Source organism: Dermacentor andersoni, chromosome 3 (genome assembly GCF_023375885.2).
Source record: "Dermacentor andersoni chromosome 3, qqDerAnde1_hic_scaffold, whole genome shotgun sequence".
NCBI classification, from domain to species: domain Eukaryota; kingdom Metazoa; phylum Arthropoda; class Arachnida; order Ixodida; family Ixodidae; genus Dermacentor; species Dermacentor andersoni.
In genome coordinates, this window is record NC_092816.1 from 212006550 (window position 1) to 212018596 (window position 12047).

At 47.7% G+C, this 12047-nt stretch overlaps 1 protein-coding gene across 1 annotated transcript in view; it reads right to left on the reverse strand.

Annotated features, from left to right (window-relative positions):
* LOC126524324 (glycoprotein-N-acetylgalactosamine 3-beta-galactosyltransferase 1-like) overlaps positions 1-10384 on the reverse strand; it is a 46507-nt gene extending 36123 nt beyond the window's left edge. The window contains exon 1 of the mRNA XM_072286990.1: positions 10117-10384. Within this exon, the coding sequence (XP_072143091.1) occupies positions 10117-10384 (268 nt within the window). The remainder of the gene's footprint in view (positions 1-10116) is intronic.
* Between the last annotated feature and the right edge of the window lie 1663 nt (positions 10385-12047).

The window sequence follows — 12047 nt, forward strand, 5'->3', positions numbered from 1 at the left end:
AAAAATGAAAACACTCCAGATAGTAAATTAATCAGGAGCCTCCAACTGCGGTGAGAAAGATACGCTTCCACCCGCAACAGCGGCTGGTGTTTCGCCTTTCCTGCTCTATTCAGTTACGTTAAAGGCCAATTGCAAAGAAATTTTACTTTGGCTTAATGTGTTATAAAAGAGTAGTGTACACCACTTGAACAGCCTTGGCAGAACCACAGGGCTGGTAATCGTACAGCTTTCTTGTTAGCAGCCTTTCAACAGCGCCTCAGCCAACGACGCATGCACCTTGCGGTTGTCCTCCAACGTTAGCTCCCAGCACGCCACTTCTAATATTTCTTGGAGCTCCTTTCAAGGAGCAGCGCGTTCTAGGTCCTGCGTCACTTCCGGCAAGTGGTAATGGCGGCGTTTCTTTTTTTTTCAGTTTCGGTATGGCGGTTAGTAGGTAGCTGTGCCGACCGGCGCAGTTCACTGCTTCTTCGCATCGTGATAGCAGGAGTAGCGCTGCGGTCACAGGCATGTCGCGAAGCGCGCGTCGTGTGCTGCTGTTGTTAGTGCGCGCCTGTTATAATGAAAATAATTGGTCTCTATAATGAAATTTGATAGAAAATGACCTAATTATGTTGAGAGAGTGAATAAAAGTGTGATGTTTGCTGCTGCGATGAGTAATTTTCAAAAGCGGTCATTTATACCATGAGCTAACACGCACACTGGTGCGCTGCACTCGCAGTCACGATATTTCTCCGAGCTCCTGTAACTTACTTAGAAATTGAAGAAGCGAAGTGAATACTGGGGGTGATATTAGGGAATAGTAAGCTTTTTAGGCTTCGAGACAGAGTGGAGGTGTTACTGCACAGATGAAAACTAGACGAAGGATCACCACTTTCCGTCGAATCATAAGTTCGACTACAAACCTGCAAGCCATGGGCTAAAATATCACTGATATTGATGCCCCCCCCCCACGATACGCATAACTTTCCGAGAAACTTGAGCTTGCACTTTGCTGTGCTGAGAAAATGTTTCAATTGCATTAGTCGTGTCCGAGCGCCATTTCTGCGAGCATTACATTGAGCGTATTGTGCAGATTTCAAAAGTGCATCTGAGGCTATTCAGTGGCACTGTTTCTTCGATGTTAGCCGGCCCTCCAGCTAAAGAAAACTCCCACAGAAAGAAGAAGCAGGATTTCGACGGAATTCCGGCAGCTAAATGAATCCTGAAGATACAGTGAGGCAAACTTGCACACGCTTCAACCAGATAGCATGCCAATGAAAATGACACGTGTTGAACAAGAATTAGCATTTGTACTCAAGTAAGGAAGTGAACCTGTTAAAGAAAGCGTCCGACGATATGATTCTGTGGGAGAAGGGTGAAGACGTTGTGGCAGGTACGACGATAAATATCAATAGCCACATAGAAGAACAAAGTTCAGCTTCAAGTGCAGCGGCTGCATTTCCCAAGAACACGATTGCTGCGTGCACTGTAGCTAGGAGATTTTTCTTCCTTCTTTTTTCCAGCTCCAGCTTTCTGAACTGGTCATTTGTGAGCAGCACAAACTTGAACTTACGAACAGCATCATCAAGCTAATCCATTGCTCTCCTGGACTTCCCTGTGACGAGCTTGGCTCGTGAGCGTACTCCAGAGAAGAAAAAGCCCCTTACGCTATTCTATGTATTCTGAGGGATGTGATGCAGTGGCCTCCCTATTCCATTGAAGGCTCCAGTTCGGTCCGTAAAAGCTTGGCGCTGCTGGTTTAACCGTACGACCAAATAATTACCCTAAAAATTCATATATTCGTATACGACCAAGCTATTATTTTGCGTACTACAAGTTGCTACTCTGGTCATAGATCATACAGTTAATCATGGATCGACAAACAAGGAAAGAAATAGTTATCCTTTTTTTTTTTCAGGAAAGCAAGAATACTTCTGTCGGTAAAAAATGTCCTTTATTTATTTTCTAAACTTGTACAGCTCGACGCAATTAGCAGGCATCTCGTTTATATATAATGGACCCATACGGGCCAAGAAGTAAAGCGAGGGAGTTCTGCGAACATCAATATTTATTCGATTTACATTCATACAGACCAGGTCGCTTTCATCACGCATTTCGTGATATAACAATACTCCCTGCGCGAATTACGTTCGCATGCAGCACCTACGTACTCATCCGGAAAACCAATTTAAACTCTAGCTTTCCCTATCGAAGAACTGAGGCTAGTTCGCCTGTGCAGAACTCTACTGTAACGTGCTTACCGAACAAAACAGCGTTCTCAAGCCGGGAAACAAGCAGGTTGCGGACAAGGCAGGCACGTTACCTTCACAAGTGATAAAGCGTCGTTGTATTCAGGCAGTCATAGCTGTCAACGGTGTCACTGTGAAGACATTTTCCAGTTTAAATAAAGTGACAAATACGCCGCATTTCACTGTAAGCACAGGACGCGCGCCGCTTCAGGCCGGCCTCCAACCACAGCGCCACGATTGCCGCCATGAAGCGGAGAAGAGGTGAACGACGCTTCACGGCCGGCAGACGGCACGCCTACCCATCTAGGCACTGTGGTTCCGGTATCAAAAATGACTGTTTCGGAGAGCTTTTTGTGACACTTCCGCTTGTATTTCAAAGGAGAAATTTTGCACGAAGGCTCCTCGATCTCTAACGTATGCTAAAGTACGCTTTTTAAGCGGTCCGAAATTTCGCTGCACTTCTCCTTTAAGGCAAGGGGCTCAGTCACATGCATCAGTGTCTATCGTGACGTCGTTGAGAACTTACCGCGCCTCTGTGGGTCTCATTATCGCCACTCCATATTTCGTCATCCGCATAAATAACGACTTGTGACATCCACGAATTCTGTATATACCCCGACTAGCATTTGACTCATGCATATGCGCCTCTGATCGCAAGTAGGATTATATTTTATGGTTATAGTTAGCACGCATATCTAGAAACTAGGCATGAAGTCGCAACAAGTTTGCCCTTCTTCCACGAAGGCAAGGCAAGAAACTTAAGAGAGTGACGCCTGACAATTTTGAAGTCTATTCATAAAAATAAATAAAGAAGTCGCAGTTTCGCCCGAAAGCCGAAGCAGCGATTGCGATAGCAAATTAGTAAACAGCTATACGAAGTAAGGATAGTAGTTTGCTTGGCCGTACAAAGTGGTGAAATTTCGCTTACTAACTGAATGAACAAGCATGGTGCCAGTGCTCACAAGCTAACATGAAAACACCACACTCGATGAGCGCGGACATTCGCTGACAAAACTCTGATGTGAGCAAAAGCTGCAGCAGCAGCGAGCGAATTGACCATCGTGCCGTCTTTCGCTTCAACGCAAGAGCGGCGAGAACACAGCGCGCAGGAAGGTACGAGCCGTCTGCAGATCCCTGTCAAGATAAAGCGCGTGACCGAGCGAAGTACACACTTGTTGGTGGAGTCGAAGCTGCGCCCTTCCCCTCTCCCTCCAGCCTTGCGTACCCACTTTCCTTCATATTGGCGGCAAGTTCCACCACTGGAAAAGTCGGCGTGACGTGATTTGAGCGATCACGCGGACACAGAGGTTGCGTCGGCTGCTTCTGAAGTGCCGAAGCAAGCTGAAAACGAAAGTTTAAAGTCCCACATGCGCTGCCATTCTCATTAAGGGAGGAAGTTTCCCCGCTTCGGGTGTCTGCTTGACAGCACTTGAAAGCACTATTATAGGTAGTGCCTGCCTCTGAAGGCGTCCAACGTGTCAGGCTACTACTCGGTGCCGCAGTGCCGGGCGTACGCAAGGGAGCCCAGTGTCAGCCTTTACAGGTACCCACAGAACAAGAAGCAGCGTGAAGCTTGGATCGCGAAACTTAGCGCCGCCAATCAGCAATCGGCTACAACTCGGGTGTGCGTAAGCAGGAAGATTTCGAGGAAGCTTTCTGCTACAGCGTCGGAACTGCGATCTTCGGTGAGTAGCAGAAAGTGCGCACTGAGACGCTCTCCCGCGCCCGGATAATGTCATGAAGCATTGTTCTATGAACTTATTGATGCTAGATACTGGAAAATTTACTAGAATGGACAGGGAAAGGTAAGAAGCACATTAAGATGATCACGGCATATGCTCATATTTGTGTAAGTACTAAACAATGAATGCACTCGATTGAAAAAAAAAGTAGCAGCGAGAAACTGCTCGCTGCAGGGGAAGACCGATAAACATACAGTGCGGTGCAGGCAACTTGAGAAATAATGACATTGACACGTCCAAGGATTTAGAGAGACTGCCGGTGACATCGTGATTACGTGCAGCTGCACTTCGCGTCTCTGCGCGGAGCGTGTAATTAGCCGCACAGCGAACTAGCCCCGGAGGTAGAATTTAGAAAAAAAAAAGTTCGAATCGTCGCAACGCCATATCAAAAGTTGGCATGGGCGTCGATGTCCCTAGTTATGACGAATGTATGTTTGGGCAGCTCTGATAGTGTCCAGGCAACAACGGTTCCTTGGGTGACTGTCAAATGTTCGTATGCTGCGGCCTAAAGCTCACGGTACAGTACGAAAACCGCACGCAGCGAAAGTGAAACTTTTTGCGCGAGCATGCATGCAGACGCGCAGTCGGTCGCTGCGGACCCGTGCGATCGCTCAATTGAGGTTTCGTTCTCTTATGCTCCGTTTAGTTATACAGACAGCCCATCATAAGAGCATATTTCATGCAGTTTGCTCTCAACGGCTGCTTATCTGTAACGGAAGAAACCGGTTCAGGGGACTCCATCGCGGCGACCGCGAGCACTGGTCGTTCACTGTGCGTATTCGGCAAAGAGATAGCGTTTGTAAACCATGCTGTGCTTTCTGTTTGCTCAAGAATATTATTTTGACAGTAAAAAACTAAAACCCGTACATTGTGGGTTCGAGAAAAAGCACGTAACAGGGAGCCGAAAAGGAAGGCGGCTTGATGGGCATTATCCTCCCGCACGCTCAATATCTCGTTTAGTTGAAGGTCACATGATAAAACGCGCGCTTGGGACGGAGATCACGCTTCGTCTCCTTTAACCCTATTGGGGGCGAGGACATACGGAGTCGCCAACTGTCGGAAGCGCCTTCTTTGCATAGCATGAGGGATAACGCGGTGCGCTCCTCCTCATCATCATCATCATCAGCCTATTTTCTGTCCTCCGCAGGATGAAAGCCTCTGGCCACGATCTCCAATTACCCTTGTCCTGCGCCAGCCAATTCCAACTAGCACCTGCAAATTTACTGATTTCGTCACACCACCTAGTCTTCTGTCGTCCTCTACTGCGCTTCCATTCTTTTGGTACCCATTCTGTCACCCTAATGAGCCCAACCGTTATCTACTCTGCGCGTTATATTACCTGCCCAGCGCCATTTTTTTCTCTTAATGTCTATTAGAATATCGTCTATACCCGTTTGCTCTCTGATCCAAACCACTCTCTTTCTGTATCTTAAGGTATGTCTAGCATTCTGCGTTCCACCGCTCTTTGCGCAGTCCTCATTTTATTCTCAAGTTTCTTTGTCAGTCTCAAAGTCTGTGCCCCATATGTCAGCGCCGGTAAAATGCACTGATTGTATACCTTCCTTTTAAATGATAACCGTAACTTCCAATCAGGAGCTCAAGATACCTGCCGTCTGCGATCCGACCCATGTTTATTCTTCTGTGAATTTCCTTGTAATTGTGAAGGTTCCCTGTGATTAGTTGACCTAGGTAAGCGTACTCCTTCACAGACGCTAGAGGCTGACTGACGATCCTGAATTCTTGTTCCCTTTCCCGGTTGTTCATAATTATGTTTGTCTTCTGCATATTAATCTTTAGCTCCACTCCTACACTCTCTCTGTTAAGGTCCTCAAACATTTGTTGTAACTCGTCTGCAGTGTTGCTGAATAGAACAATGTCATCGGCAAACCGAAGGTTGCTGAGGTATTCGCCGTTGATCCTTACTCTGAAACCTTCCCAGTTTAATAGCTTGAATGTTTCTTCCAAGCGCGCAGTGAATAGCATTGGAGAAATGGTGTCTCCTTGTCTCACACCTTTCTTTATAAGTATCTTCCTACTTTTCTTGTGTAGAAATGAGGTGGCCGTGGAATCTCTGTAGATATTTTCCAAGGTATTTACGTAAGCGGTCTGTACTCCTTGATTACGCAATGCCTCTATGACTGCTGGTATCTCTACTGAACCAAATGCTTTCGTAATCTATGAAAGCCATATAGAGAGGCTTATTGTACTCTGCGGATTTCTCAATAACCTGATTAATGGCATGGATGTGATCCATTGTAGAGAATCCTTTCCTGAAGCCCACCTATTCCCTTGGTTGATTAAAATCCAGTGTTGCCCTTATCGTACTGCAGATTATTTTGGTAAATATTTTATGTAATACTGGGATTAAGCTAATAGGCCTATGATTTCTCAGTTCTTTAATGTCTCCCTTTTTGTGGATTAGTATAATGTTTGCATTCTTCCACTTTTCTGGGATCTTTGCAGTTGATACACATTTCGTATAGAAAGCCGCCAGATTTTCAAGCATTATGTGTCCTCCATCTTTGAATAAATCGACTGGTATTCCATCTTCTTCTGACGCTTTTCCCCGTTTCATGTCTTGCAAGGCCCTTCTGACCTCATTTCTATAGGAGGAGTTTCTGTATCCTGTTCATTGCCGTTTGTATGGAGTTCTCCTAAGTCCTCAGAGTACTGCACAGCTCAGTATAGAATTCTTCCGCTTCATTTATTATACCTTCGAGATTGCTGATGATATTACCCTGCTTATCTTTCAGTGCATATATATTGGTTTGTCCTATGCCAAGTTTCCTTCTCACTGATTTCAGGCTTCGAGCATTTTTACGGCTTCCTCAGCCTTTCTCACGTTATAATTTCGAATTTCACACATTTTCGCCTTGTTAATCAGTTTTGACAGTTCCGTGAATTTAATATTATGTCTTGCGTTGGGCACTTTCATTCTTTGTCGCTTCTTTATTAGGTCCTTTGTTATTTGGGACAGCTTGCCTACTGGTTGCCTTGGTGCCTTGCCTCCCACTTCAGCTGCTGCCTCTGAAGCCAGCCTCGTTACGGTTTCATTCATTAGCTCTATCTCATCATCATCTTCATCATCCCTCTGTTCTAAGGCTGCAAATTTGTTTGCAAGTACCAGCCTAAATTTGTTTGCTCTTACTCTTACTGCCTATAAGTTGACCTGTTTCTTCTTGACCAATTTTACTCTTTCTCTCTTCATATTGAGGTGAATCCTAGCCCTCACTAACCTATGATAACTGCACTTTACCCTGCCTATCACTTCTACATCCTGCACTATGCTGGGATTGGCACAATGTTTGAAACCTTTCAGTGAACTTGCCAGAATCTAGCGTCAACAAGTTCATAGACCAAATAAAGCGTCACGACATTAGCCGGGCAGCGGGCGCGGCCGAGCGTCTCAGTGCGCGTTTTCTGCCACTTACCGAACACCACAGTACCGAAGTCGTAGCGGAAATCTTCCTCGCGTCTGTGCTTGCTGCATGCCAGAGTTCTAGCCGGTGGATGTTTGCCGGTTACAAGTTTCGCGAGCCAAGTTTCACGCAGCGTCTTGTCCTGCGGCTACGTGTGAATAAGGCTGACACCAGGCTCCGTTGCGTACGTCTGGCACTGCGGCACCGAGCAGTAGCCGACCACGCTGCACGCCTCCAAAAGCAGCTACTACCCATTACAGTACTTTCAAACGCTGTCGAGCAGATACCCAAGCCGGGAAAACCTCACCACTTAATCAGAACCGCAGCGCAGGTGGGACTTCAACTTTCGTTTTCAGTTCGCTTCTGCGCCTCCGAAGCAGCCGACGCAGCCGCTGCATCCACGTGATCCCTCATGCCACGTAACGCCGACGGTGGCGCCAGCTTTTCCAGTGGTGAAGCTCGCCCCCAACAGCTGCAAATGACTGTGTGCGGCTGACGCTTACGGCGGCCCGCATGCCGTATCTAATTGTTGGCAATCATTGGTGGTTGCAGTGATAAAGGGCGAGCAGGGATGGCTGATATTTTCATGCGCGTTCACTTTCCGCGCTCCTAGAGTTGCAGATCGTGTAGACTAAGAGACAGAGGTAATTGGATATCGTTGACACAGGCCGTCCTGGGGTGGGCATAAAAATAGGCACATGGTGACTCTCATTTTGGGAGTCGGGGTAAATGGCGCGGCTGTACGAAACGCTCGTCCTCGCTACCGGCGTTGTTCATAATGCCAGCGTTATGACAGCGGATGCTCCTGGTCGTACAGTGAGCTATTTACGGGTTTACATGGTCCGTGTATTACACTATGTTTTTTTAATTTTAATTATTAAGTGAATGCTCACTACAATATCTAACTATCTGATCTAACTAACGTGTAGACTCGTGCAAGGGCTGCCCCTTTTTTTGTCACGATTTTGATGAGCTTTGAATGGGACCGGGCCATTTGATAAAATTTTTCCAACTACGAGTATGAAATCAGCCGTAAAGCTCCGCGATCGCCTCCTCTCGCCATCTAGTAGCGACGTGCGAAAGTACGCTGCGCTCGAGAATTCGCCGTTGAGTGCGATCAGAATCAGCGCACCGAAGGCGACGGCTTCTAGGTTGGATTTCTTTAAATAGTGGCTGTCAAGTTGAGGGTGCGGCCCTTACACGGATTTATACGGCAAGATTCTTCCTTCGTGTAATTGTCTTTTACTTCGCTATCATAACACTGCTTCGCCTTTCCGGCGAAACTGCAGGCTTTCCTTTAAATCGCAGCTCTTAGACGCCGGTTGCTGCGACTAGCGTCAGCGTCTCTCGTAACCGAGCGAATGATCACAGCGAAGGATGATGGCGCAACCACGGAGTGCAGCGGCGGATGAAAGGCGGCGATAGGGAAGAGAGCGAGAAGAGGAAAACGGAGGAGAATGGAGCAGCAGAACCATGAGACAGAGAGCGGAGGAGGAGGTTATGGCAAAAGCATCAGGAGGAAAGCATAGTGCCGCGCAAGACGGGCTTCGTGGCGACAACGTCTACGAGATGGCGCCAGAGTAGCGCATGGTCGGCTCACCAATAACGCCACCGATACCATACACGGAAACAAAGCGCTGCATGACTGGATTTTTGCCTGCGGGAGCTGCCGTGAATCGCGCCCACGCGTCACCCACGCGCTGCCAATCGCGATCTCCCGATTAGCGAGGCTGTCGCGCCACACCTCGCTCCGTTTGCAACGAGCCGCACTAGTCAAACAGTCCGCGCCAGCCAATATATCGCGAAACGAAAACATGCGTAAACCTGAGGTCAAATTTCGCACTAGGGAGTATCGTAATCGTTGGTGATTTTCTTTCTTGTTTACTTCGATAACGAGTATAGACGCTGCTGCGCATGACTTCTATTGAATGCGATTTCAAGTGAATCCGACTTGGCCTCATTTTAGTTACTGAATGACTTATATATAATATCTGAGCTCTGCATGCATGTAGTGATGTTTCCATCCCTAATAAATGTAAATTATTAGAACAGCTTCTTCTTTCATGGACGCATTCCCTACTGGAAAGAAAAGCAATACTGAGCCATATATCCTTCACGTGAATTTCACACGCCGTTGAGAAAAGGCTGCTGAAATGGTCGCTTAAGTCTGCAGGCTTTTTCAGGGCCAAAAGGAAAAATGAAAAGATCGCAATGCAACTCGAAGCGAGGTGAACACAGAGTAACATATTCATTTTCTAGGCATAGGCTATCCATACCATTAGAAGTAATTCTTAAGTGGCTGTCTACTTATCTTTTAACAATGTAATAAACTTCGTCATTTGTATACATCTAAATATATCCTGTCTGTACATGGTGTTAAGAGTGGAAATAAAACATATTGAAGTGAAAAAAATCTGGATGAGGTAGCCGCCGCTAGTGCTTCTAATGCGCTTGTCCTGCTAGTTGTCCTCCTGTTTGCAGAAAGAGACCGAAAGTATGAATTAAAAGCCCTAGGCACGTCAGGAGCCAACAATGACGCAGTAACCTTTTAGCCGCAGTAATACTCTAAATACGAAGTAGAGGCAATTAAAGTGAAACCTCGCGCGATGTGGCTAACAGAACTCCGGTAACAAACTCGCCGGGGTTGGAGGAAGCCCCTCCCGGAAAGCTTGGGACGAAGCTCGTGCTGCGGAGAGCCCGGCAGTCGCTACCTACGGTCGCACGTACCCCCGCAATGGTCCGAGCTGTTCAGGTCGTAGAGGATCGGGGTGCGTGGAATGCCACAGGGCGGCACGGCCCGCTGTCGGCGCGGCCCCGGACGCTGCCCGGAGGCGCCGTGCACGAGCCTCGCCTGCGGCAGCCAGCAGGTGAGCGCCAGGCCCACGCAGAGGCCCGCGGCGAAGACGGCCGCGCTTCGGCGAGCCCCGTCCGGCGCGACGCGACGCCGGCGACCGAGGGGCGCCGTCAGCTGGGCGGGCGCGTCCTTGCGAGCCATGCGGAGACGTGTCAGCCCAAGAACGCACACGCGCAGCGGCAACCCTTCTGGTCTTCGGGGCTGAGTCGACGTCACTAAACCGAACAAGAAAGACTTTCAGACAGGGCAGGAGAAATTCAATAAAAAGACCACCCAGTTAAACAAAATAAGATGCACGGCTAGCTGTACTAAAAATTCAAGTTCCCAAATCGAAGCTACCATGTGGAGTTTATTAATCGGAAGGGCCCCCAAAGAATACTGCAGGTCATGTGCAAATCAAACAGCCTGCAGAAGGAAATCGTAAGTTCGTGAACAAGAAATTTCTGGGAACGAAATTTACGCAAGAATTAAAGTTGTTAATTAACGTAAGAATAAAATATAGGCCGTTTCACAAGTTTTGTCTAACACTAAACGAGCCTAAACGAGCACAGTGCGGTAGACGGGGACACAGATACTGTGCGCGCCGTGTATGTATTTCTTTCTGTGTCTTCCAGGCTATGCTCCTATTGCCAACACGCTAAAGACTGTGCAACGAGCAGTGGAACAAAAAATGTTAGGCGTAACTTTAAGAGGCAGGAAGACAGCGGTGTCGATTACAGAGCAAACGAGGGTAGCCAATATTCTAATTCACATTAGGAGGAAACAAGTCGCAGTTTCGCCCCAAAGGCGAAGCATCCATTGCGATACCAAATTAGTCCGTGGCGCAGTAATGGGGGCGGATGGGGGGGGGGGGCGGAGGGGACCGGTTGTGGGGGGGAGGGGGGCGAGCTGCCATACATGTCTGAAGACTCCAAGCAGCCCGAGCTTATGTGCGAGATGCGTAGTGCCGCAGAATTGTCGGCTGCAGCTTTACCAACATCCTACGTAATAATTGCACGAATGTGCGGGCTAAAAGATTTCATTCGCTAAGTGGTCGCTGAACCACTCGCCGTGCGCTCGTGCTCGGAGGGCGGCGTCGCTAGCTAAACACGCAGTCTGAAGGTGTGGCTCTTGTGTTCCTCTTCCATTCACTCCACGCTATATTAAAATAGGATATATTAAATAACTGTTTCACTAGCAATTATAGAGGAAACACTGCAATTCGGAAATTGAGGACCCAAAGTCATATTAATAACTCGACAAAAACGTCTCTAAACAAAATCCTCTTGGGTGTTACAGCCTACAGTGCTTAAAGAAATATGAAATAGTGCTCCAGTGACGTTAATTTTTCTATCTCCTCCATTCACTCTCAAAAAAATGTACACCCTTCATGGCTTATCTTGTCTCACAAAAATAATTGTCATCTGTTTTGACTTCATTTTCTTTCTTTAGCGCTGCGAGCCCAGTACTCCCAAGTCACGAACGGCTTGCACGTAATGAGCTTGACGCAGCATTCTCGACAGGAAAGTAGCGAGCGCCGAGTTTTCAAGAAAGGAAACGCAACCAAGGCGGATGACGATTATTGTTGTGGGACAAATATACACCCCGATGCGTGCAACCATTTTAAGAGTGTTGCGAGTGCAGACCAACCGAAGCGCAAGCTTTCGCTGGCACGGGCTTCATCGCGGTCTTCTCTTTTCTGCATGGTGACGCCAGGATTCGACGCGAAGCGTGCTCTATCCCGTTCCCAACCTTGTGCCGGTACCGAAGCTCGGATAATCACGTTTGTTGATAATCACGGTTGGGGCTCGCAGGGGCCTGCGCG